Source organism: Crocodylus siamensis, chromosome 2, assembly GCF_052110815.1.
Source record: "Crocodylus siamensis isolate JL-2025a chromosome 2, ASM5211081v1, whole genome shotgun sequence".
Classification (NCBI taxonomy): Eukaryota; Metazoa; Chordata; order Crocodylia; family Crocodylidae; genus Crocodylus; species Crocodylus siamensis.
The window spans coordinates 78,998,041-79,025,810 of record NC_143396.1 but is presented as its reverse complement, the minus strand read 5'-3'; the positions used below and the strand labels follow the sequence as shown (position 1 = coordinate 79,025,810).

The 27,770-nt window shown below is 42.8% G+C and overlaps 1 protein-coding gene and 1 long non-coding RNA gene across 5 annotated transcripts in view; one reads left to right on the top strand and one right to left on the bottom strand.

The window, feature by feature from the left end:
- Positions 1 to 27,770, top strand: part of LOC149870426 (uncharacterized) — a 64,129-nt gene that overhangs the window by 4,421 nt on the left and 31,938 nt on the right. The window contains exon 2 of the long non-coding RNA XR_016440748.1: positions 13,422 to 13,503. This is a non-coding gene — a long non-coding RNA (uncharacterized LOC149870426). The remainder of the gene's footprint in view (positions 1 to 13,421; positions 13,504 to 27,770) is intronic.
- On the bottom strand, positions 156 to 26,991 carry LOC149870427 (kynurenine/alpha-aminoadipate aminotransferase, mitochondrial-like). Of its 4 annotated transcripts, none has more exons than XM_090036195.1 (15): positions 26,623 to 26,991; positions 24,541 to 24,618; positions 22,731 to 22,847; positions 19,631 to 19,799; positions 18,525 to 18,657; positions 17,630 to 17,704; positions 15,193 to 15,402; positions 13,202 to 13,267; positions 11,290 to 11,372; positions 10,405 to 10,501; positions 9,708 to 9,769; positions 8,227 to 8,291; positions 7,592 to 7,698; positions 5,828 to 5,929; positions 156 to 430 (listed from the first exon to the last, which is right to left on the bottom strand). In XM_090036195.1, exons 4-15 carry the CDS (start codon positions 19,789 to 19,791, stop codon positions 389 to 391), a joined length of 1,203 nt encoding a protein of 400 aa, XP_089892321.1. In that variant the 5' UTR covers positions 19,792 to 19,799; positions 22,731 to 22,847; positions 24,541 to 24,618; positions 26,623 to 26,991; the 3' UTR covers positions 156 to 388. The 4 variants fall into 4 exon arrangements, with proteins under 4 accessions (XP_089892321.1, XP_089892319.1, XP_089892323.1 ...); XM_090036193.1 differs by having other exon boundaries at positions 22,735 to 22,847; XM_090036197.1 differs by lacking the exon at positions 15,193 to 15,402 and having other exon boundaries at positions 22,735 to 22,847.

The following is a 27,770-nucleotide window of genomic DNA, read 5'->3' as shown; positions in this document are numbered from 1 at the left end:
TCTCATTAATACCAGGAATAATGATTTAGTACAAAATGCATTAGCTTAGGGTAATGAACTCCAGGTATGGGTGCCAAAAAGTTACTTACTTGCTGAAAAATAGAACCTTTAAAAAAGGCAACATTAATAAAAAGAAAAACATTTGCAGTCAAACAACAATTTAAATCGTTTGTGTTTTATTAGGAATATAATTTAGGACTGAATTTAGAATTACAACACAGTTACATTCTGTTGCTGTAATTACAGTATGAGAGAAGTTCTCAAAAGAGTTGTGAGCTCTGGGGAACAAGAGGTCTGCAGTAATTTTTAATGAATACATCATTACGAACAATGTAAAAATGTTGACTGTTGCCTGAAAAGTTCACCAAAGGCTCTTCTCTTGATCTCTTCAAGCAGCTTCTTTTATAAGTATAGCCAGCCTTTGAAAAGACTAGAACAGAAAGGGAAACACTCTTTATAAGAAATGAACAGTATTTGTTAACTCTTAGGCCTACATGTTGCACCTATTATGCAATTACCAGGTTAATGGTGCAATTTAGGCTTACTACATGTGCAGATTAACTGTGGAGCCTTAAAGTTACAATTGGCTAGAAAGTTATTGCTGGAAAATGTGTAAGAACATTATAGCTGGTTTCTATCTAGCTTTAATTTGCATATTTAGCCTGTGCCCCCATGGCAGGGTGCCTACAGCTGCTGCAATCTCCCAACTATGGGGCACACCATGCGCCCCATGACTGGGAGATCTGCAGTTGGGAGATGCAGCTGCTGTGGCTGTGCCAGGAGACTGGGAAATTGCAGCAGCTTCAGTCTACCAGCTGTGAGCATGAGCAGGGTGCCCCCACAGCCTCATAGTTGGCCCTGGGGGCTCTCAACCATAGGAACTTGCTTCTTGCTGGTCCCTGCCATTCACAATCCCACAATCCTGTCTCCTGCCATGCATGTCTGGCCTGGCAGGAGGCATGATTGTGTGGCTTGCACATTAAATCCTATTGTGCCTTTACCTGCATGTGTAGAGGGACCCTTGCAGACCCCGGTCTGAAAGGTGTTTAAATAACTCAGCACTAGTTTTTGGGTCCGCTGGGTGCATCTACACATGCACTTTACTGAAGAGTTGACTGATTAGCTCCACAGTAAAACATAGTCTACACATGTGCTGATATTAGGGGAGAGTAAATTAATTAACTGTGCCATAAGATAGTATTGTCCGGGGCAGTACTATCCTATGGTGGAGTACTTAACTGTGATGAAATGCAAGTGTAGATGGTGACAGGCATGTGGGTGCTAAAGTGCTAGGGCTGCATGCCACCTAGCCCCACACTTTAGCACCCTCATGCCCCAGTCAGCCCCTCTGCCACCACCCAGCACCTGGGGCTGAGCCCTGCAGCCCCCTGCCACAGATCAAAATGCTGTGGTCGCAGGTGCATGTGTAGATGCTGCAACTGGGAGCAGCTGATTTTGGTGCAAACTGTCTTGGGGTTTTTTTCATTGCCTTAATAGCACATGTAGATATACCCACTGTTAACTAGAAGTATAAGTTCTGATTACTCAGCCTCATGTGGGCATAGTAATTCCTCTTCTCAAGAACTAAAACCTGTCCATCACATGGATTTAAATATTGATATTTAATTTTCAATTTTATCCCATGAACAAAAGCAATTTAAATTTAAATTGCTTTTAAGTCTCAACTCAGCAGAAAATTTAAGCACATGTTTAACTTTAAGGTTATTCTTATGTACATTTCCAATCAACAAACACTTAAGTATATATTGAATAGAGATGGAACTGAATTGCATGCTTACATTATTAGCTAAATTAGAAGCTTTTGGTCTGGGTCTTTGTAATGCATTATGGATGTGAATAAACTGAGAAGTATATCAGTCAGTAGGAATTACTCAGACCTAAATGAAGTAAATTAATTTCGTTGAAAATAGTTTAGTTGACTTGGTACTTGAAACAAGTTAACTAAACTAAAACCATTTTGACTCGTTACCTGAAAATATATTTGGGAACAAGAACTTGAAAGTATGCTTAAAAACATCTAGACACAGATCGCATAGTGTAAGCAGTGCCCATCTCTATGCCTGAAAGAAATCAAATGAAAGAGTGCAATGCTACATATGTTGATAGTTCAGCATACTATACTGTCTATTCCTTTGCTGTTTAGGAAAGGAAAAAGAAAACAAAAGGAAATGTGCAGAACCCTGTGTGTGGAATAGCCAGAGGGAACCAAATAGTCTGAAACTGATTCCATTTTAAATTGTGGTGATGTGTAGCTGATGGTACTTATGTGGCTGGTGCCTGCTTGCTGGATTTAACTATTTTTAGTAAGTGATTTTCTGTCTTATGCAGCAGCACGATTAGGGACAGGTGACCAAGCTACCAGCCCCATTGAGGGGGCAGAGGAATGGCAGCCCCTGCTGCGTAGGGTATAGAAACTGCTTGTTATACCTCTGCTAATATGATTGTATCTTTTTCTTCAATAAACCTAATACAATGTCCTGGTAATGTACAATGAAATTCCTTTCTTCTTGGCATTTAAAGCCATTGTGGAATATTTTCCATGGAAAATTTAACAGAATTTTCTTTTGCTTGCTTATCTTCACTCCTCTGCCACCCAGATTTTTTGCTGTTTTATCCTTATGTGCAAACTAGATAACTGCATAACGCTTGGATTGGCTGTGCCTGCCTGGCTTCAAACAGTCGCGCACAGCCTTAGTTCGGATGGCTGGCAGCCGACATCCTGCTGTCTCCTGTAAGCCTGGTGGTAGCTGTTTATCACCCGGGTGGCCTCCCACAGACTCTTCTGCCAAAACTTTGAATGTTATTCCAGTGGGGGGGCAAATCACCCAGGGCTCCTGCAGGGAGTCCATGGGACTCCACCTCCCCTACACCCCAACCTCACGCCAACCTTTCAGCAGGTCCCTAGATCTTCTCAGCCCTACCCCCGATGATGTTGTGTTTCTTGAGCTCGACGATCTCTGTAGCCCTATTACGCCCTCCACACTTCCTCCTGGGATAACTCAATCACTTAGTTGTTTGGTTTCAGAAGGGCCTCTGCCTGCCCTAAAGCAGTCTTGGACCTGGGACTCTAAATTTAACCAACAATCAAACAAAAAAGGAAAAGAAAGATGGTGCAGAGCTGTCTTGCCTGCATCATCTCGCCCTACCTCTCAACCCCTCCAAAAGTGGGAAAACAAAAGGAACCAAAACAAACTATAAGTTGGGAAGGTCCGGTTCAGTTTCCTCCCCAGCCCTACTGTTAGGATAACAGGGCATCATTTCACCCCTAGGATCCCACTGGGGGCTGACCCATCGTCTGGCCAGGGTTGACCGCAGCCCCTTGTCCTGGGTCTTTCTCCCCTCACCCTGCCAAGTGCGGTATGCAGTGCTGCTCTCCTCAGATGTTGTTGGAAGCGTTCCACACTGTTGGAAGGTCCTGCGGTACCTTCTCAAGTGGCTGGCCGCCTTCTATAGAATCACTGAATCAATGAGTTGGAAGGGACCTAGACAGATCATCTAATCTGACCCCCTGCCATGGGCAGGAAGGAGCACTGGGGGTGGGAGGGGTCATAAGACCCCAGCCAAGTGCCTATCCAGTCTCCTCTTGAAGATTTCCAGGGAAGGTGAGAGCACCACCTCTCTAGGAAGCCTATTTCAGGCTCTGGCCACCCTTACAGTGAAGTAATTCTTCCTAATATTCAACCTAAACCTATCCTCCCTCAGCTTGTGGCCATTGTTCCTGGTGACCCCAAGGGGGGCCCTGGTGAACAGACTTTCCCCGAGTCCCTGCTGCTGGCCCCTGATAAGGTTGTAGGCAGCCACAAGATCCCCCCTCAGTCTCCGCTTGTGGAGACTGAAGAGATTCAGATCCCTCAGCTTCTTCTCATAGGGCTGGCCACGGAGGCCCTCAACCATATGAGTGGCCCTCCTCTGGACCCTCTCCAGGTTCTCCACATCCTTCTTGAAGTGTGGCGCCCAGAACTGGACACAGTACTCCAGCTGCAGCCTGACCAGCACCACATAGAGGGGGAGCAAGACCTCTCTGGACCTGTTAGTGATGCCCCTGTTGATGCATGACAGGGTGCGGCTGGCTCTGCCTATTGCTTCCTCTCATTGACGACTCATATTCATCCTGGAGTCAATCCTGACTTCAAGATCTCTCTCTGCCTCTGTGCTGTTGAGAGGGTCAACCCCTAACCTATAACCATAATGGTGGTTCGCTTTCCCCAGGTGCAGCACTCTGCACTTGTCCTTGTTGAACCGCATTCTGTTCAGATCCACCTACTTCTCTAACCTGTCCAGGTCTGCCTGGATGCAGTCCCTGCCTGCTGGTGTATTCACTTTACCCCACAGCTTGGTGTCATCAGCGAACTTTAACAGGGTGCTCTCCACACCCTTGTCCAGGTCGCTAATGAAGATGTTGAACAGCACCGGCCCAAGGACCGAGGCCTGGGGGACTCCGCTGCCCACACCCTCCCAGGTCGACATCGACCCGTCCACCACCACCCTCTGGCTGTGCCCCTGGAGCCAGTTTGCCACCCATGTGACTCTGCATTCGTCAGTGCCGCAGTCCCTCAGCTTGCCCACCAGAATTGGGTGGGACACTGTGTTGAAGGCCTTCTGGAAGTCCAAGATGACATTGACTTCCTCCTTCACATCTAAGCTCTTTGTCACCTGGTCACAGAAAGAGACCTGGTTGGTCAGGCAGGATCGGCCTGGCACTGTGTGCCAGTGCCCAGCCTCCTGCCGTCCTGCTCCGCAGCCTCTTTTGCTGCTCACAGCCGTTCCTGCCAGGAGGGAGAGCCTCCTGTGGCTCTCTTGTCCTCCTGACATTCCACCTCGTCTGGCTCTCCCATTCCTCCGATTCTCCTGCCTTTGCCAGTGCAGAGAGCCTCCTCTGGCTCCTCTGCCTCCTTGCCACGCTGATCTCCGCTGGCATAGAGAGCCCCTGACGGCTCTCTCTCCCCTGGAGTATCCCTCATGGCGACTGGCTTGAAAGTCTTCTCTGACTCTCCTCCTGCCCTCTTCCCTGGTGATCCTTTTTTTCTCCACCCGCCGGTGATTGCGGATGATGTCACTGGCCGGTTTCAGCTGGATAAAGGTGCAGCTTACGACCCGCATGGATTTCCTCCCTCGCTCCAGCTGTGCCACAGACCCTGCAGCAGGTAAGTGTTTCTCTTGGGTTATTCTTGTTTTTTCTTCTCCTATATATGATCCCCACCCTAGAGGATCCCCATTTGCCATTTGGGGCTCTTTCAGCTGATCTCCCCCGTGACATTGGCCATGACGCATGCATAGTTCAGAGAGTACTTCTTTTGTAAATAATGAACCTGAACCTAAAGGCATTATAACTGAAAGCTGGGCAGTTAGATATTGCCTTGGTGTGCATGCCAGTGCGTGGGGGACTGAAAAGACTGAAATACAAATGCTAATGTTAATACCAATGTTACTACTGGTTTATAGGTTCAGTAGACAAGTACTGTGATTTTAAATTACCCATGAAATAGCTGGACGCTGCACCAGGAAGAGGGTGGTAGCTTCAATCAGGTGTGTATATGACTTCAACCAAATCCCAGGGAGAATTGAATACGTACCAACCAGTTGTTCTAACATTCCCATTTTAAACATAAATTCACTTAGCATACAGCTGTCCTAAAGGTACCTATCAATTTTACTTTGGTAGAAAAGCATGAGAGGAAAAAAAATAGGGATCCAAGCCTCAGTGCTATCTGAATATAAACACCCCTAAATATAATCATATACACATACAAAACAAAATTAGATAGTGCCTTCATCTTATGACTGTTAAGCAGTGTCCTGCACTCACCTGATCCATCTGGTCTTGAGAAGGTGAAGAGAAAGAAGCTCTTATGTAGAAGCTAGGATTTGAGTCATCACTGTTAAAAGCTTGATTGGAGAACAGCAGCATCTAAGAAATATGATTTTAACCAGTTAGTTTTCTGAGACTTATATGAGATTTGAAGTGAGGGAATGAGTACTTCTAAAAAGTGACTGGGTAAAAATATAATGTCCAATTCTACTTTAAGTTGGTTCAGAGTATAAGTAAGTACTTGGACTAGATGTTGGACCCTTGGTTTTGAGATTTGACTTCAGAGATTTTCTTTAGCTGCCATCTCTGCAAACAGAACTTGTAGCCTGAAAATTAGGTGATGTTCATTTTATGCACTATTAATAGGAACATGAGTCACCCGTGTAGCTCACTAGCTTTGATAGGACTGGACTGGTTGAAGCAAAGGGAGATCCCACCCATGCCCTCTGTGAGAAAAAGTCTTGGCAAAAATAAATTTTTAATAAAATGAATTAGTTCACAATCTGTTAATAAGGAAGTGCCATATTGGCAATACATTTTTAAAATAAACTTCATTAAAATGATTTTTCTAGGTGATTTTTTTTTAAGTCAGAGGTGGTGGAGGAGGAAAGAACTAGGGGAAAAATGGAAAAAATGGAGTGGCTTAAAAATCCAAATAATTGTTGTGCCAATTATTCCATTTTAATAGTTTAAATTTTTATTGTTAAAGGTTGAAAAATGAAATGGTTTCCTAGGGAAACCCTTCAAACGAACTCAGGACATGATTTTCATTCTCTATTTCATTCCTTAAAGTCTACAGTATTTAACTGTGTTGTATGCTGCTTTCTTAAGTTATTGTTATCATAGCAGTTGCTCTTGCAGAATAATGGAAGTGAATAAAAAGGTCTGGGTATGTAAAAGCACTAATCCCTTGTTGATAATTCTTACATATGAGGTGCTTTCAGCTTTTTAGTCACCCAATAAATTTAATTTCAAAGTACTTCTTACATTCTTTGCACATTAATAAATATTAACACTGCTGTATTACATGTGGATACTGGGTTTTGTTTGGTTATCCTACACAAGAAAGTGTTGATACATTTCTCTTCCTATCTTTTCACAGTCATTGAAAACTGTTACCTATCTGTTTTGATTTGTAGTCTGTATTTTTATAGAAATGTCATAATGCAAGTATAAGGCACACAGAGCCAGGGGCCTGTGGGTGAAGAAGGCTGGCATAAGTAAAGCCTTGTTTAAAACCTAGTGAGAAAAAACAGGTGGTCAATATTTAACTTATGGTAAAAAGATTACTTGTAAGTAGAAAGTAGTAAGCAGGTATTAGTGCTAATCAATAGCTGGTATTAAGAGCAATGATTGATCATATCTCATATGTGCACTCTGAACACATGTGGGGTAAGAACCTCTTAAAATGGGCATAGTTCATGCATATGTACAGTTTTGTGATGTATAGGATGCATATTGCCAGGTCAGGAAGCCTGGAATGGCCTCTATGCACTGTCACCAGTTCCAGGAGTTTCCCAGGATTTGTTAGAAAAGAATGGAACAAGCCTCACTCACTGGATCTTATTTTCCTTTTGCTTTCCTTTTGATGTTATTTCACACACCTCTGGGTTTCAAATAAACTCTGATGCACATCATCCAAGTTACTTGTCTTTGCTGGCTGTGCTCTGGGTACCTCTGCAGTGTAACAGGTCTGTAGAGCTGACCTTAGCAAACCAGCACAATCTTGAGTGTGATCAATTCATGGGTACAGGTACTTACCTCATTCTGGAAAGCCTGGTTTATAGCCAGCCACTGTTCACAGGAAATTCCCTTGATTTTAATCCATAGAAACATTCCAGCTTCAGGGATGTGCCAGTTTGCAAGACCTAGAAATAAAACACAAAGCAGTTTTTTCAATGTTAACAGATACATCTTGTAGTTTTCAAGGACAAATGCTCCATACTTTAGCTCTAAAATACACTTGTGCACAAGATACTGGTTGTGAGAAGCATGTAAATTCCTGTGCTGGTGAACATTCACCCCATTTGAAAAGGTAAATGGTGGTTTCAGGCATGCAAGTCTAGTTTGTATGCTCATATGCTTTTTTTGAGGCAGCTTTTTAAAAACGTGGCCCTAGAAAATTATAGGCTGTCAGTTATCTAACACAGAGTTAGTCTGTATTACAGATGAATGTGATTTTATAGAGCCCTTCAGTATACCCATTTGCAACCATCTTTTAAAAATTCTCTTAACTGTAGAAACACATATTGAATGCAGTTAAGCTAAGAGGAGAAATTTGAAATTTTGAAAGTGTTTATGCAAGGATCTCTTGTTACCATCCTAGATTTGTCAATACATGCTGTTCAGAGTTTCCATCGTCAGCAATTTTTACTCCATCTGTTGGGCTCACTGACCTTTTAACCACTTGTTTGCTGCAGCATGCATTGCATCCCGCTGGGTCCTGTAGAGTTCTATTACCCTGGAAAGATGACTCTGTTACAAACTCCCTCCACAAACTTAATGACAACAGAAATATATCCCCCCACAAGTTTAATAAATACCAGTAATAAAGGTCCTTTATAACTGCATTTGGCATAGTGAACACATTAGCCAAAGTTCCAAGAAGCCTCACACACAACTAGACTGCAGTTTATTATTAACTATATACAAATCTTTCCCCCTTACTGGTCTTTTAAGCATTTCAATGCTATCCATCTCCCAAGGGCCAGATCTCTGTGTGTGTTAAAGTAGTACTACATGCATCTTTTTAGCCCCTCTGATTCAGGCCCAATTTAGCCTTCTACGCAACTTAGAGCATCCTCAGGACTTCTCTGTGTCAATGAAGATTAGCTCACAAGGAGTCAGCTAAGATCCTGGCTCCTTCCCTGCTCTCTTTCATTCCTGAAACACCACCTCCCTGTTCTCAGCCCTACACCAGATTCACATTCCCATAGCTTTAAAAGGAACTAGAAGTAGGGACAAGATCAGGGACTAGATCCGCATTCCCATTAAGATGGCATTAAAATGGACTAGAAGTAGGTCATCAAAACACAAAGCATATTTTTACTTATATGTGGTAACTAGTGCACAGTACTCAGAAAATAAAAGGGGAAGGAAACCCTTTTTAAATGATTCTGCACTATAGGAAGCAAAACTAAAACTACTAGGGAGCACCATTCAAGAACAAAGCTAAAATTAAATTGACAAATAATCTTCTTTAAAAACCCCTTCCCTTCAAGTTATAGAAACAGAGTTTATAGTAAAAGATGCCTTTATCAGCATTTTCTATCTTTTAACTTAAAACAGTAAAGATTTTTCAAACCTCTGATTCAACACTGGTTTGGTTTCAGTCATCTTTTGTTAATAGTGGATTTTGCCACCCACAGGATAAATGCAACAACTGGGTAATATGGATGGGTAACAGGCAGCTTTTGTGGGTTTAAAACAAATTTTTAACACTAAATTTACCATCAGATTCTGCCATAGAGCAAAATGGCAGTCAATTTAAAGGTTTTGTGGTTGTCCACAACAGCAAACAATGATTTGTGGTTGCCAGGGTAGATGTGGAAAAGGGCCTAGGAAAATGACTACAGCACCTAATGTTCTAGCAGTTGCATCAATACATTACCCTTCTTGGTCCTTAGTATCTTTTTTGAGGGGTTGTTACTGAGGCTTCAGGGAGATTGCTCAGTTTAGTAGTAACTAGTACAATAACTACAAACTCATCGGCTATTTAGTTATTTCTTCTCCCCACCTCTTATTACACAGAATTGATGCTCCAAATATTTGATGTTCAGAAAGCATCTCTCTTGTAGGCTTGAAACCAGAATCAGTTTTTTGCTTTTGTTATTAAATACATTTTAGCAATAGTAATAACAACATATTAGCACTTTACTTGTCTACATGGTTCAGGAAACCTTCTTCCTCCCACATGTGAAGCAGCTGTGATATTAGTACCTGAGAAAAAGAACATCAGCTATTTCAGTCTAGTAACTTTGAGTACCACCTTGTCAGTTCATAATCTCTTCCATATTATTCAGGGCAGGATGCCACTTCTGTCAATTATGGAGCTTCCTGAATATTAACAATTCCCCTGTTATGAGACCTTTTATGTACAAGATGAGATTACCTGAAATGAACCAGACAAAATTTCTCTTCCTGTTCCCTCATCTGTACAACAAAGAATCCTGTTGTTTCAGACCTGTCACTGCTTTCCCAGTTTGCTGTCACTCCAAGTCTGGTCTCTAAACCAATTCATCTTCAGGATCTCAGATTTATCTAATCTGATCCACATGGGCCATTCAACCAGCCCTTCCAGGTCTTTTAGGCTCCTTTAAGGAACACTTTTTTCCCATGCAGCATTATTTCCTGGTCTTTGTAAGGGTGGGAGGAACCTCAAGAAATCATATAATTCAACCCCCTGCTTATGGCAGAACCAGGTTCCCAAAATGAGAATCATCCGTCTCGTCCACAGTTCTATTCTCACTAAGTGAATGGGGATGGTGTGACTAAAAGTTACAGTACCTGATCACAGAAGAAGCTTTTTAGCTTCCAAGAGCAATATACATTTCTGATGATGAAGTGGCACTTACTTGTATGAGAGTACTGGTGTGCATTGTTGAGACCTGAATATGCAGAATTACTCTGTCAATAAGAGGTTTGGGGCCAGTTAAAAAACCTATTCTCAACCTAAGGGAAAAGAAAAAGCATTAGTCTCAGTAATACTCTACTGGTTTAAGATGAAGTTAATAGAAGTGCAGTGATTCATATCAGTAAAATATTTGATCCACTAACTTATTTAAATAGGTTCAGCACTAAAACCTTATTAGGATCCATTTAGCATGTATATGACTCTGCTGAAACTGGAGACTTCATAGGCCCTAATGCTACAATGAGCCCTGTGTGGGACCCTAGCCAAGTCTATGGTGTTCCATGTGTGGTTTGAAAAAGCAGATACTATGTCTACACATGAATATTAATACGACACAATAAACTCTGGTGAAGTTTGAACTCAAGTTCATTGCTCCCAGGCACAGCATTTACACTTAGAGAAGTTTTAAAAGACACTCCTTCAAAATGTAAGAACAAACAAAATGAAAAGACTGCCATATTTTAAGGGTGATGCAGGGAAAACAGCAGGTGAGAATGCTTCCTCCCTCAAGAATCCAACATGTTTTCTGTTTATTTTTCCACAGATGAGACCAATGCCTTCTAATTTCAATCATCGCTTAACCCTAGAAATGAGCCAGTTTTCAGGTGATATCCAACTGCTAGCTTCTAAGGAGTTGTATCACCACAATAGGAACTCTTCATTGTAAGGATTTCTGTTTGTGTTTGTTCACCTGTATGTGTATGGACCTAACAGTGTTAATGAGATCAATTTGTATCAATGAACAAGAGAATATGTAGTATCCAATAGCAGGTAGAGCTTCATCTCCTACACTTATTCTCAGACAGTATTCTGAAGCAGATCTTACCCAGGAGAGATAATATTAGACAGGGTGTCAGTCCTGATAACTCGACCATCAACATCCAGTGAGAGAAATGTTGGTGTCCAAGGCTTGAAAGGGAAGAAGTAAATTATTAGCTAGGTTTATTAGCAACAAAGCATCCCTGCTTGACTTTTGCCACAAACCTGTCGCTGAAATGGAAGATCAAATATAACATGAATCAATGAGAAGCCAATACACTAAAAAGGGTCAGATAGGGCCACATTAGAACTACATCTGCTAAGTCAGCTTTGAAAGCTTGTAGATCTTTAGCTAAAGGATACTACCAAATACTTGATCTTGAACAGAGTTATTGTAAATTTGACATAATTTATTTCAGATAAAACAGAAACTATTATACCAGTGAGCTGGATCCTGGAGCAACTGAAAGATGGGAGGGGAGGGTGCATGCTTAGTTCGTAGATGATTCATGGGCAACCCTACCATTTAAAAGGTGCCTTGCTAGCTGCATTAGGTATGTCTCTTCAGTTGCTTCTGCAAAATCAGGAAGGATAACTATTATTACCACAAATGGATGATGTGTACCAGAGTTAAGATAAGTTAAGAAGGCTTGCTTACAGGTATATCACCAGCTTTCTTCCAGTTGTCCCCACTGATTATCAAGGTTCAATGCTAGGACATTAAGTGCTGTAATCAGGGAAATCTCCCTCCTCCTCAATACCCTTTCTTAAATATCCATTTAAGCATAAACCCTGGTACCCTCAACAAAATTGAAGATACTGTACTTATTTTTTTTTTCAAAGAGAGGTAGTCATGTAATGTTCATTAACTCAATATTTAATATTAAGTAGTAACTCAATGTTTAATTATTTTAGTTAGAGTGGGATACTTAATAGTTTCATAGTTTCTAGGGTCAGAAGGGACCTGAGTAGATCATCTAGTCCGACCCCCTGCCATGGCAGGAAAGAGAATTGGGGTCAAATGACCCCAGCAAGGTGTACATCTAGCATCCTCTTAAAGACTCCCAGGGTAGGAGCCAGCACCACTTCTCTTGGAAGTTGGTTCCAGATCCTAGCTGCCCTGACCGTGAAGTAGTGCTGATATCTAGCCTAAATCTACCCTCTGCCAGCTTGTGACCATTATTCCTGGTCACTCCTGGCGGTGCTTGGGGCAACAGGGACTTCCCCAGTGCCTGCTGATCCCCCCTGACTAGTTTGTAACAGGCCACTAGATCCCCCCTCAGCCTTCTCTTGTGGAGGCTGAACAGGTTCAGGTCCCTGAGGCTCTCCTCATAGGGCCTGCCCTGCTGCCCCCGATCATGTGAGTGGCCCTCCTCTGGACCCTCTCCATGTTGTCCACATCCCTCTTGAAGTGCGGCGCCCAGAACTGGACGCAATACTCCGGCTGCGGCCCGACCAGTGCCGCATAGAGGGGGAGGATCACCTCCTTGGATCTGCTTGAGATGCATCTGGGGATGCATGACAAGGTACGGTTGGCCTTCCTGACTGCATCCCCACACTGCTGGCCCATGTTCGTCTTGGAGTCAGTGATGACTCCAAGATCCTTTTCCACTTCTTTACTGACAAGAAGGGAGTTCCCCAACCTGTAGGTATGGTGCCGGTTGTCCTTCCCCAGGTGCATCGCTTTGCACTTGTCCGTGTTGAATCCCATCCTATTCTCATCCGCCCACCCTTGTAACCTGTCTAGGTCCGATTGCAGCATATTCCTCCTTTCTAGCGTGCCCACATCCGCCCACATCTTAGTGTCATCAGCAAATTTGAACAGAGTGCTTTTTACCCCTTCGTCCAAGTCACTGATAAAGATGTTGAACAGTGTGGGCCCGAGGACTGAGCCCTGCGGAACCCTTTAAAGTTCACCTCTCCCTCTTCAGTCCAAAAATATACACTGTAGATACCAATGAACATAAACAAGTCTTTACCTTCTCAAACTGCAGAAAGTAATATGGATCATCTTCTATTATAAGGAAATCATAATCTCTTGCAAGCTACAAAAGCACAAAACCAAGATCAATCAACATTCTTTGAAAGTTTTTGATTAAGTATTTGGAAAATATGTAATGTTATTACACCTGATTCTAAGATGTAATGTTTCACCAGAAGCTCTCAAAGCTTTCCTCAAACATAATCTCTTTTTTACAGATTGAGAAACTGAGGCATAGAGAAATGAAGTGACACACCAAAGGTCACCCAGCAGGGCAATGGCAGAGATGGAAAATAAAACGTAAGTCACCTGAGTACTGAGCCACTACACCACACTGACACACTAAAGTAGGATTATTTTTCAATTTTTTTGGTGTGATAGAAGATATAGCACTGATGTAAACAGTGATTTCCAGGTAAAGGTGTAGCCTCCTACATAGTGGATATACCATGGGTAAAATAATAGTTTGGGCATATATGGTAGAAGGCATAGTCACTGGATCTCACAGATGACTGAATACAAGTTGAAAGACAAGTCTAAGGCTAAACCAAGATTTAAAATCATCCCCATATTTTTAATCATAAGAACCTAAAGTTAGATTCCTAAATCTGTATTTTGCAACATAAAGTGGTATAATGTTTTTTTAAGGCACACAAGGTTCTTTGGGTGAATCTGATATCTTTTATTAGACCATCTTAAATAGTTGGAAACATTTTTCTTAGCAAGCTTTTGGGTTTAAAATGGTTTTTGTTCAGGTTTATTAAGTTGGTCTAATAAAAGATATCAGATTCACCAAAAGAACTTTATCTGCCTATGTCCTTAGACCAACACGGCTATAAACTACACCCCTATGATTTTTCTAAAGCACTGAATTCCCCACAGCTTCCTTTTAGTGGTCACTTATTTAGATGGCTAATAATGAATATAGCCACCTAACTTTTTATGATGAAACTTGTTTCTGGTTTTGAATCCTATCTGCCACTATCTTTCTTTGTACTGCACTATAAGTCACAAGTCCTGTCTTTGCCACAGTTACCTTGGAGGTAATAACGAGTATCTACTTTCTTGTAATTAAAAAAGGAAGTGTTTCTTAAGTGAAATCTGCTACAAAATTGTGAACTAGTAGTATTTGTTACAGGATACAGTGGTTTAAAGAGGCAAAATGTTTGTGTAACTCATAGGCAAGTGCATGTTTAGATCATCCTCTGCCTGCTTAATACTTTGACCTGTAGAGGTTTGAGCTTTATTTCCTAGTACGTGGTGGCCATGATATTGCCTTTTATTTGATTTTATTTTTTTAATAGGACTTTCCTTTATGTTAGTAACAGCTTCTATCATAAGAGCATAAGAGGAGAACTGGAGCAACATTGGCTTCAGTAAGAGATCTGTCTGGAGTTTCAGCACTTAAGCAGCCAAATGCCATAGTGTTGTTTTATTTTTCATGCAGTGTTTATTAATGCAGTGTTTATTCATCCTTAACATATAAATCCTTATAAAAACCTATAGAATTTTTTATGGCTCTCTGAAAAAGAACCTATTTTCAGATTCTGCTTATTATAGAGCTTTTAAAGCTACAAAAAATACAAATGTCTTCATGGGAGCTGAGACTATGTAGATCATTTTGTGTGTATGTCAGGGTAAATGGATGTTTTCTCTCTTTACATAGGTTTGCTGGGCATATTGTCTGTGTTGAGCTTTTCTTTAATTTCTATCTACTCCCTTACTCCCCTAACTTACTTTTAGAGAGCAACACAGTGAGACAAGGATCATTGTAAAACTCTTTTCTAATGTTCTTCCATTGTCATAAGACTTCAGATGTAACATAGGATCACCATTTGTGTGTGTTCATGAAGGTATGAGCATGCTCATGGAGGAGTATACCACCAGAGAGGCTTTTCTTACACCTTGAAATGTTACATTTTACATCGTTTTTCATTTGTTATTTTTAATGTAGAATATATGGACATAGTGTAAGATACCCCTGACTACCTGATATACTTGTTGTTTACGGTGAGTGCTCAGTGAGGTTCCAGCAGGATTGCTACCATTTGGCATGATGTAGAGGAACTTGGGGGCCTTGCTCTTGCCTGTTTTTGCATCTTCCGATTTCCACCTGGACAGAATTGCTTTCAGGGCCTCTGGAATAATGCCCCCTTCATTACTGGGGATGCTGACTAAGTTGCACCCCAGTGGTCTTAGCTGTTTGTAAGAGAAGACATACAAGACACAAAATCAGACCTTGTGAATGAATCCATCTATCTAAGGCCCTGATCATGCTACAGACCTGTACTGTTTCTTCCTCTGTGTGTCAGCTGAGCTAGCAAACTATAAAACTGGAATGATTCTAAAGTTTGGCTGAGGTTCAGATAGTCCTACTTCCTACTCTGCAAATAATTCCATTAATTTTAGTGGTACCATAATATTTGGAAAAAGTATTATCCAGTGTGGTCAGGTGCATCTGAATATGCTTTATTCTCTGGCAAGTCTTAGTAAGTTAATTAACAGAACTGTCCTGGCAATATGAGATCCAAATAGGTAAAAATAATATGGTGACCCTATTTCTTGATCTCAAAATGAAACACTTTTCTCCTCCTGCTCCACTGCTCCTGCCACTCTCTGTTACACACAGCTATCTCTGACCTCTAGTTTCAGCTAAGAGTGCCACAGAAGGAACAAGGTTGGGGAGTGGGGAGTGTGAGCATGGAACAATAGGACTGACCCATGCATCCTGCTAAAAATGTTCATTTGCCCAGGTGTACTCTGCCCAGGTGTATTCACAGGGTGTGCCCTGTTACTTGCTGCAGCAAGGCGGCCTGCAGCAGGCTGCGATCCCAATTAGTCACAACTGCCCAGCTGTGCCCTAAAAGAACAGGGGCTCTGAACTGCAAAGCCAGCAGCAGTCAGCTGCCAGCAGCCAGAGAGACACTACTGGCTGAGCTGCTGCTCAGAACACCTTGTAGGTAAGGGAGGAACTATGGGAATGGCAGGAGGTTCCTTGTCCTGGGTACGACAGAAAACTGCACCCTGCTGGGAAAGGGTGGCCTAGTGGGGCTACCTGTGGCAGGGTAGTCCCTGCAAATGCCAGGCCAGTCACCTCCTCAGTGAAAGGTGAGTATGGGGCACCTTCAAACCCCAGCCCCGCTTCCTTGGTGGGTAGTATGGCCGAACAGGGGGAGCCCAGACTTACTGTGAGTGCTGAGGTGGGGCCCAGGTCAGGTGGAGGGACCTGAGACAGTGCCCAGACTCACAGATGAGTTTTATGACTGCACATAGGAGCCAGGAGAGGCTCCAGGGGGATGGGGCCCTAAGCCTTGGGGACCTATTAGTGAAGCTCCCAGGCAAAGGGATAAGGAATTATAGCCGGGGGGGGGGGCAAGGGGATGGGACCTCAAGCTCTGATCCTGGTAGTATGTGCCTGGGGCCCAGAAGGGGACTTGGAGACCTGAGTTGCAGAGGAGTTAGAGCCCTGTGATCGGATGGGGCTTGGAGCCCTGAATTGAGAGGGGCTGGGAGCCTGAGTGATAGGGCAGATAAGTAGGCTGGGTGTCAGGCCATGGAACATCTGAAAGCCACTAGGACTATGAGCTCCAGAGTGGAGTGAGAGTCCCGTGTGAGACTCTGGAGCTTGGGTCCCAGTATGAAGCACTGGAGAAACATCTGGAAGGCATGGGACACAGTCTGGGAGGGTGTGGGGTGGCGGAGCTGTGTACATAGGGCAAGCAAATGAGCAGCCTCCTGCCTTGTTAACATCAATCTATTGTATCATCTAAGGCATGGCAGGTGAAGTAGGTGGGCAGTTAGCCCAGAAACAAGTGGGCAGGTCAATGACTGACTGGCCCCAGGAAGCCCACTTGTTATACCAGGACAGAAGTTTAAAGCAGGACTGTCCTTGTGAAAAAGGAATGTATGGTAACGGAGAAACAACTCTGTAGTTGACTCATGTGAGTTACCCTGTCACAGTTACAGGGCTAGATGTATTTCTGACTCCTCCTCTGCTATCTCTGACCACAACCCCATAGGAACAAGGCCATGTTGATTTTTTTTTCGTGTTGAGGTAGAACAATATTTGTCCCATTCTTGAAGCAGATATGGGATTACAGTATCCCTTGAATCAACCATGCTTACCCTCACTGGTCTTACAAGGTTTTAAGTACTTTTAGGAGCTGTGACATACACCTTGCTAGACAGCTTTCCTGAATCAAAGTACTAGTTAGCCTTAACGAGTGGATAAAAACATAATTTGATATGAAAGATTTTAAAAACAAGATAACATCTGTATGCATGTCTATTTTACCTAAGCCTTCCAAACAGGTACTTAGCTCCTGGACAGAGTGCATTTTGAAACTGGTAATAATACCTGATTGGTTGGATCTTGTTTCTTTGCAAAAGGAACATGGACATGTTTGGGGGTCCAGACTATACTCACTGCTGCCACTGTCCCAGGATAGGTGAATCCATCTAAAAGGACAGTATCTCCAGGGTTAATGAGCATATCAAATACCTGAAAAAGAAGAATATTCTTTATTTTTACAACCAGAGTTTGGCCTTGTACAGTCTCAGTAATTGCTCATGATCTAATTGGAAGTTAAATCTAATTCATAGACTCATAGATTTTAAGGTTGGAAGGGACCTCGGAAGATCATCGGGTCCAGCCAATTGAAAAAGATGCTAAAAGTAAAATTTCAGTTAGATAAGAAAACAAAATATTTCATGCATTCTGCCTAGCCTCTTTAATTTCCTGACTAGGGGGAATTTTTTCCACAAAAAATATACTTAAGTGCTATAAACTCGATCTAGGGTAAAATTCTGACCTAGCTGTCTAGAACAGTGGTCTCCAAAGTGGGATGCACGCACCCCAGGGGGGTGCGCAAGACAATCCATTGGGGTGTGGGAAGAAAATACTAGAACTTGTATTTCTATTTCTATAAATATACATATATTGGGGGTGCGCGCTCAAACATTTTTTACTGATAGGGGTGCACGATCAAAAAAGTTTGGAGACCACTGGTCTAGAAGCCTAAGTCTTGTTGGAAATCAGTGGGGCATACAATCCTAAGTGACTAAATCACTTTGGAAAGGGGCATTGAAGCTACCAAGACAGTGGGGTGCATTTCAAAATACAGTTCAATTTTTGTTGAGCAAACACATTTATTAAAATAATAACCAAAAGACTGAATTCCTAGTATGGAACTGCCCTGAGTTCATTAAAGAACTTAAAAGAGCTTGTAGTTTGTATAGCAGGGTTACTTTCTGACACTGGCTAGCAAGGCTGTTTTTCACATACAGACACTATCCACATAGGTATGTTTTTTCATTCTTACTTTGTGAAGTCCTTCCTGGCTGCCATTGGTGACACACAGCTCCATCTGTCCCTGTTCAGGGCTGTAGTTGGCTGTGGGAGGACTGTGAAGACTCTTCTGTAAATCCTTTAGCCAGGACAACAGTTCTGCAATTCTGCAACACAAGTTTCATCCTTTTATCCCTAATCATTAGCTGATCAAAATCAAGGAATGCTTTCATTAGTTTGTAAATTCAATCAGAAACAGAAAATATAAGGTACCAGAGGGCTCTTTAATCTAGTGGATTCATTTGATGGATTTTCCTATCACCTGACATGCTCAAATCAAGACTGGATGAGTATCTGGAAGACATGCTTTAGCTGTAATTATGTGAATTGGTCTGTGTTATACAGGAGTTCAGACTAGATGATATAATAAGCCTTTCTGGCTTGAAAAAATCTGTGAATTATTACAAAATTTTAATACCTTGTTCACAGCAAATACATTTGCTTTAGAATACTTCACAATATCCTTAGAGTTAATTTCTTGAGTCATCAGTGTATTCTGACTTCTTAAAAACCTCTGTGGGTACTACATATTATGCTAGCACTAGTTTAAATTATAGGTAATATCCCAAGAATCATTAGAGAGGGAATAAAGACTGTCCATAAAACATGAAAAGTGTAATAAACAGGCCTTTTACATATACTGTTTTTAAAAACTCTATGATGAATTAAGTTAATCAGCAGAATAATAGAAAAATACTTCCCAGTGGCACACAATGGAAAAAATTAAACTAAAGCAAAATTTAACTCATTAGCATTATAATAAATATATTTGCTAAATAAATAACAATAAACAAGACACAAATAAACCTGCAGCAATTTACTATGTGTCCCAAAAAATAGGGATAAATGGTATTTTGAGTGTTTTGGACTTTGCTGTTGTTGTTAGAAAATATGATCACTATTCTATTTTCGGTTATGTCGGTGACTGCAGAATAGTATAGCAAGGATCTAAAGATGCTGTATGACAAAACATACAATGGACCATTATATGAAAACGGAATACAACATATAACTGGTATCTACAGTCTTGATTACAGGGCAGTGGAAGGGGAGGGAGGATTATGTTTTTCTGCTAGTTACCCTGTGGAGGCTGAATACTGGAGAGCTTTCTTCATCAAATTCTCTTCAAGTTCAATGTTGGTGTCATCTTTTGTTGTGAACTTGGCTGCCTTAAATGGAAAAGTATTGGGATTTGGATTGCCTCCAGCCAAGGAAATAAATGATAGCGGGGAATTATGCATCAGTTGATCTACAGTAAATGTTGAGGAGGAACAGTTTGAAGAAGAGATTAGCATTCTTGAGCATAAAGTGAACACCAAGTAACAGCAAATAACAGCAAGAAATATTATTCTAATGATAAATTCAAATACAAGAAAAGAAACAGTCTGCACTTATGGGTCTCGGTTTTTTTGAAAACCTGTCTCCAATTTTGCATCATACTTAAAATATAAGTACAGTTCATGGCATTTAGAAACCTAATTGCTTGATCTGTAGGTGTACAGAATTATAACTGTTTATTTGTGATATTGTGTGTTAGCTGCTCTATAAACATAACTGTCAGTGGTCGACAAGTTTGTCTATCTAGGCAGCATGCTAGATTTGCCCACATTGATGACAAAGTCAATGTGAGATCAGCAAAAGCTAGTGTGGCCTTCAGCAGACTCCATAAGTCAATCTGGACTGTAGAGGCATCAGAATGTCAACAAAACTGGAGGTTTATAAAGCCACCATCCTCTTGACCCCCCTTTATGCCTGCGAAACCTGGACTATTTACCAGCATCATGCCAAGAAACTATGGGGCCCTGCAGCCACCAGATCAACTTCCACTGGTGCTGCCTGCAAAAGATACTAAAGATCAAGTGACAGGACAAAATTCCAGACAGCAAGGTGCTCGGAAGATCAAATCTCTCCAGTATTCACACCCTGCTGAAACTGGCACAGCTAAGATGGGCTGGCCATCTTTCAAGAATGCCTGACACTTGCCTACCAAAGAAAGCCTTCTACGGTGAACTGTCAAATGAAGTACACTTTTGCGGTGCACCAAAGAAGTGGTACAGGGACATGCTAAAGGTGTCCCTAAAGAATTTCGGCATTGACCCAGAGTCGTGGGAGCAAATCACTTGCGACCGTCCATCCTGGAGGTCCCAAATACAGAATGGGGCATTGGCCTTTGAATAGCAATGCACGACAGAAGCAATGAACAAACGTGCGGCCAGGAAAACAAAAAGCTCCCATATCCAGTCCTCATCGCTCTCCTGCCCCTGCTGCAGCAGATTGTTCAAAGCAAAGACTGGACTTTTATAAGTCACCTACATACTCATGTGACCTAGTCTCCAGCTCCCTTCATTCTCTTGCCTTTCCCTCTTTTCTCCTTTTCCTTCTTTCTCCTTTTCTCTTTTCTCCTTCCTTTTTTTCTTTCCCATTTCTTTTCTCTCCTCTTCCCTCCTCTTCCCCTGCTGGATGCAGTTGTCTTTGCCCACGAAGGACGAAAGTACAAGTACAGTATAAAAACAAGACAAAGACAGTCCTGCTTCAAAGAACTGTATAAGCAAGGACAAGGAAGCACCAAGAAACTGCCTCACCCCAAAGACATTACATTTGCCTTGAGATAAATGTGTTAACAGTGTGCTAAATTGTAACATACTACATGTTCTCCCAATTTATTTTGCCATAAAATGGCAAATCAGCTGCAAAGATACTCCACATTAAATGTGGAACATCTTTGTGGCTGTTTTGTGTGAAACTTTAATTGGAATGTGTGGCATATGAAACCTTGCTGTTCAGCCCTGCATGCGGATTTCCAAAGTGGAGCTTTTAAAAGTGCCTGGGGCATGGGGAACCAATGGGCTGCCCATGTGCCAGCACATTTCCAGTGTTGCCATGAGCTAGCAATGGGACTGCACAATAAGGCTAGAAAAATGCTGGCATGGGAGATGGGTCACTGACTTCTCCCACCTGACACCTGTAAACTCACGCAATGTGACCCAGTGCCAGGCTGCACTGTGGTGCTTTAAATATATTTATACATATGGGGACCTGGATCCAGAACCCAGGCTCTTTGGGTGACAAGCTGAAAAGCCATATTGGGAAGAACAGTATCAGGGACTGATCCCCAATGTTGGACTCCCTGTGTGCTTGTACACTTGGCAGCTGATGAATTTTATCCTGGATCCTAGAAATTGCATGTGCTACCATGCACATCTGATATGGCAAGACACCTAATTTTTGGGATCTGGGATAAAATTAATCAGATCCCAATCATGCCACTAACTTATTATATGCTAGGGGTCAATGAGACAATATTGATACATGACAGGCCGTGATCTCAGAACAGTGGATACTGAATCATTATTGAGTTCTCTGTAGACTTTGTGACACTAGGGGATTTTGAAGAAAGATCCTGAAGCAGCTGGGTAGATGTTGAGGAGTTCTTCCCAAGTATGAGGGGTGGCATGGTGGAAAGCAGAATGGTTTGTTTGAAAATCTAAGAAACAGGTGGTGGAGCCTGGCATTCTGGGCTCGCTGGAAGTGGGAGTTGACACTGAATGAATGTTAGACATCACCTGTGAAAGTAGTGGTGGATTAAGATTTACTGAGGCCTTGGGCAAACAGAAAATTGAAGGCCCGCCACACCCTGTTATAAACATGACACATTCATGAATGTATCATGCCGCTCTTCCCCCATAGCCCAGCCCCAGGTCCCGGGCACTGGACTCCAGCAGGAGGAGGGGCCCCTTCCCTCCTGGTGCTGCTGTTGCCAAGGGCAAGCCAGACCTCCATGCCCCACAGGAAAGGCTGAATGGAGCCAGCTAGGCTGGGGGTGGGGGGGCACATGGCCACATCTTCTCCCCACTTCCCACCACCCCCACCATGACTGGAGCTGAGCTGAGCAGGGCAAGGGCAGATGCAGGCTCACTGATGTAGGCTTGGGGCTCTTAGCCCTGCTGCCTTTGCCCTGGGGGCCCTGCACCCCCTGCCCACCAGGCACCGGGAGGCACAACTCGCTGCCCTCACTGCTGTTGGGTGGGCAGGGGGTGCATGACCAATGTGTGGCTACCAAGGGAGAGGCAGCAAAGCAGAGAGCCCCGAGCCCACAGCAGGCAGCCCACATCCACCCCCCACACAAATATGTGGGGCGGGTGTGGGCTAATTCAGAGATATAAGGGAGAAAACTACATACTCACTCAGAAGCCTGATTGGACAAGATTTTCTTGATGCACTTTTGGTAGAGAGAAATCGGTGGTAATTCATGTTGATGACTCAAATCGGTAATCAGTTTCTTTGGCTAACTTTATGACTGAAGAAAGAACAAAACATACTTTACCTTCCTGCAACAGTTTACCATTTTTTCCTAAATATACTGGTTCTTTGGAGCTTATATTTACTAGGGACACGATTTTCAAAAGCTCAGATCTCATTGTCTTAAGCATGTAGGAACAGATCCAATGAAGGACTTGGCTCCTAGAAGGGTCTGTACTGTCTAATTTCTAGTTGCTGGTCCCCAGAGAGCAATCCCAAGAGTTAGACACCAAGTCTCCTTACACAATACACTGGAAAGATTAGGTACCTCAGAAGGCAATTCAAAATCCCAGCTGCAAGGAGCCACCAATAGGAAGTGATCTGAACTACACAGATATTTCTGAACACCCTCTCTTGAATGTAGGCAACCTTAATTGTGACTGCATGAAGGCAGCTCTATCTATTTGGAGTTCAGAAGGTATCTCAAAGAACTAAGGGTTATTCCTTTTAACCAGTTCTTGCACAGATTTTATGATTAGAGCACTTGTATGGGAAACAGGAGACATGAGTTCAATGTCCTTCTGAGCTTAAGGGATTCAAACCCACTTTCCCCACCTCCCACAACAGTAGCCAAGCCAAGAAGCTATTGACTGAGTTGGCTGGGGCCCACTCTACTCTTCCTGTTGAATCAGTACCACTGTGCAAAAGATTCAAGGGGTCAGGAGAGAGGACAAGACTACAGAGTAAAGCTCACTGTAGTGCTTAGGGCATCCTGAAGGAAGTCGGGGAGAGTCATGACTTCTGGTTCCCAATCCCAGGATAATTTCTGTTGTTTATATAATGGCTGTTTAATATACAAATGTATAAACAACCCTTTTGAAAACTGAGGCACCTACATGCATCTTAAAGTGCCTAAATATTTTTGAGAACCTGGTGCTGAATGTCTACAGTCATGCCAATACTACGAGTTTCCCATGTCTTCTGACTCATGACCTGCAACACTATCCTCATTTCAGTAATATTATGTATGCTACAGCCTGGATACCTGCCTCTACTCTATCTGTCCCAGTACACTTCTATGGTGTTAGGATTTATGAGACTGTACCCAAAGTTTCCTAGTGACACAGAAACGTGTCATTTTAGATATTAGCCTGAACTGTATTTTGGGACAACATGTCCTTCCTTGGTTGCCCCAAAGGCAGAAGTGACAGTAACCTGCCATTGCATGTGGATGTTTTGGTTCTTCACCTTCCAAAGTTAACGTGTATCTGCTGGTGGCCCAAACCATGGATCCATTAGAAAAGCCTCTTCTGACTGCAAATTGGCTGTTTATGCAGTATGTGTGTGCAACTATCACAACACCCACTCACCATTAAAGAAGAGCATCCCATTTAGCAATACAACTCCAAGTTAAATGGAGACCCTATGTACTCTTATCCTGGCCATACTTGGTGGTTTTAATGAATAACTGATTGAAAGCCATGTGCTGTTTTTTGGATTGCACATTATCATGGGACAAACTGTACTGATAAGTTAAAGATTTTTAAACCACCTGTTATACTGTTCTGTAAGTTTATGAAGTGAGGAGACTGTTAATTTTCTGGGGCGTACTGATTTTATGGATTCCATTAACTAAGGGCTGATTTCTTTGCTGAAACTAATAGTTTTGAATCATGAATTGGCATGATTAATTTATGCAGATTGCTTACTGATTTCGGATACTTCACTTAAACCCTTTGACAAAAACTTACAATGTGGAGAGGGATTTTATTCAGAAGAGGGCCTCAGTTACCAGCTTTGGTTCCACAATCTTTTTCAGACTTGGTAGCCTGCCAAAGACACAATTTTATTTGAAGGTTTCTGAATGGCAAAGTAAGGTGGCATTCCAGGGTTCTAGCAGTCTGATTTGTTGACTAGTATAACTGGCTGGATAGAATTCCTGCTGCAGGACAAATTTACAGACATCACCTCCCAGGACTGAAGAAAAATCCAGAAAAAAAAAGAATAATCCAATGAGATAAGAGATGAGTAATTGATATATGTAGGCCTGATATATGTTGGTATGTGTGGCCCCTCACCCAAATCAGTCTTCCAGGGATTGGATAGACAAAGGACAAAACCAAAATGCCTTGGAACTCTAAATGGCAAGGAGACAGTAAAAGGACCTTTGCCAAAAAAACTGCTACCCATTTGGGACACCTTCTATGGAAAGGAACCAGCAAGGAATAAAGAATTAGTGGCAACTTCAACACCAAGAACTATGGGTCATTAAAGGGATACAGTGGACATGTCTACACATGCATTTGATCTGGGATCACTACTCACAAGTAAACACTCCTGGACAGGCTACACATGAAGTGGGAGCAAATTTGCTGCTAATGGCAGCAAACTGCTTCTGCTTCCAGGGGCCCTGCTATGGGGCCCTGTCACCATCAGGGGTAGTTCTAGGCTCCCACTGGGTAATACCCTAGGGGCTGGCAGGGAGCACTGAGCTGGGAGAAAGCTGTCTCCTGGCTTGGGCTGGGGCCTTACACCCTGCCCCTGGAAGCTGCCTACTGTTGGGGTGGGGATGATGTTCCCCTGTCCCAGCAGCAGAGAGATCCTGGCCCTGGCTCTGATCAGGGGCAGGGGACTTGGAAAGAGCTACAAGGGAGGGGCGGGTCCCAGACCCCTGCACCAATCTACCAGTGGGGCAGCTACCAGCAGATTGGGGCAGGGAGCTGGGACCTCCCCCACCCCTGCAGCTCTTTCCAAGCCCCATGTCTTGATCACCTGAACAGGGCATGGGGCTGGGACCTGCCCCTGACAGGGACAGTTCCCAGTCCCTGCTCTATGATTGCGTGGAGGTGGGTTGAGAGCCTGTTCCCTGCTCAGCTCCATGAGCATGTACCTGGGTGGGGAGGACCTCCCAGCACCAGTCCCATGACCATGGAGCTGGTGCTGGGAGATAAGGATTTCCCAGTGCTGGCCCCACTGTCACAGGGCTGGCACTGGGAGATAAGAGTCTCCCAGTCCAATCCCCACAATGCAGAGCTGATGCTGGGAGATAAGGGTCTCCTTGCTCCCCCCACCCTGATTGTGATGGTGAAGCAGAGGCTGAGATAAGGATATCCTGGTTCCCTCTCCCCAGCTGCGATCTTGGAAAGTGGGGCTTGGAGCTCCCTGCTGCAGCAGCCCGGGAGCAGGTTTGCTTCTGCACAAGTGCTACTGCGCCATTACTAATTAGAGTAAATTTGCTACTTGCATTTTCAGGTAGCAAATTTACTCACAATTAGTGAGGTTTACTGCATAGTAAGCATGTGTACATGTAAATGCACATACTTACTGCTCAGTAAACTATGCTACTATACAGTAAAGAGTCTCATGTAGATGCAGCCAGCATGTGTGTACAAACTGGGCAATGTTAAAACTCATAAACCTGTAATAAACAAACTGCGTTTTTCAACAAAGATGTAAATAATAAGCACTGCATAACTGTAATACAATTATCAAAATATTGATATTCTGTAGCAATATCTGGAAGGCGTGTGACCTTAGAATTGCTAGGGTAATGTGATTAAAAACTTGAGTCTGACTCATGTGCTTAGTAACCCCCTTCCCCCCATCCACACGCACACATTTAGCCACCATCTTGGAATGCATTTTTGTAGATGGTGATAGATAGGGAAGAAGGAAAGCAAGATACTGTGTAAATCTTTTACATGGCTACACCACTCCATCGAATATAAAATTCTTCTTAATGCTGACTGTGTTGGGCATCAACAATGAAATACCTCCCTCTTTACACCTAAACTCCCCTTAAAACAGTAAGAAGCATGTCAGAAAGCACTTACGGGGCTGCAACTCCAGTTTCTCTGTATCCCAATCTGACGGGATGTCCAATGCTGAGTAGGTCCTCTGAGATGACTAAGAATATTTGGTAGAACAGCTTGCTCCAGCTACTCCAGGTTAAATATAAGGGGCATATCAACTGGTCTGTTCCTGGGAATCCTTATTGAAAGTCCTGTCCTTGTGCATAAATCAGATTCTTCTGTAGAAGAATGGGATTGTGGAAGTGGCAGGTTTGGTGTTCAGAACCTTGACAAACACCTCAGTGAGCTTTCTGTAGCATAGGCATGAAACAAGTGGCTTAGATTAGTACCATCAACCTTGTGATATTGCAGCTTGAGGTGCTTGATTTGCTTCCAGCCTTGCATCCTACTCCTTTTGATGCCTGACTGAGCAAGCTGGCTTGAGATAGTGTTATACTCATCACTGTTTCTGCTTCTGCAGCTGAAATAGAGATTCCTGGAATTCTTCTTCCAGACACTCACTTAAATTCTTGTGTGTTGCTCTGGCTGTTAAGACTATGTTGGGGACACGTTTGACTTCACAGTGTGGAGCTACTAAGAGCTTGGGCTGGCAGCTTGGAGTCATCTGTGGGCAAAAGAAGGGGTTAACACTGAATTAGGTGGTCTTAGCTGCCATCCAGCTTTTTAGGAATAGAGATGTGAGGAGGGAGTGTACAGAAGGGTCAAAAGATACAGGAAATGTTGCAATTACTCTGCTACTTGTGGTTCAGTATAACCCAGAGATACTCACCAAGGGTCCCACAAGATCCTTTCAGAGGTGATGTGATGTTTCATGCAATGTTAGCACTGTTAGGTATGCAAACATGAGTCCCAAGATAAACCCAGAGATTTCAGATAGGAATCCGCAGTGTTAAAAACATTTTGACCTGTTGTGGTCTTTCTGAGTGTATTTTTATTTTTATTTTTTGCAACAGAAGAACTGCTGTATTGCTTTTTCTGTAGTCAAACACTGAATGAAAATGAAGAGCTGATATTTCCAAGGGGTGCTGATATTTCCAAGGGGTGCCTTGAGTCTAAAAAGATTTAGAGCCACTGGTATAACCACACAGTATCTATCATTGTTACTGTGCTGTTGATGGTGCAGTAACAGCCCATACTGCGCAGCCTGTATGGCGCATGGTTATTTTTAG

Excerpts from the sequence above, each read along its gene's own strand:
- LOC149870427 (XM_090036193.1), bottom strand. The coding sequence starts at position 22,801 with ATGAATTACCACCGATTTCTCTCTACCAAAAGTGCATCAAGAAAATCT. Across the intron at positions 8,292-9,707 it reads TTCCTGAACCATGTAGACAA|GGTAATAGAACTCTACAGGA; the intron begins GTAAAGTGCTAA and ends TCATCTTTCCAG. Across the intron at positions 5,930-7,591 it reads ACCAGGCTTTCCAGAATGAG|ATGCTGCTGTTCTCCAATCA; the intron begins GTAAGTACCTGT and ends CATATTTCTTAG.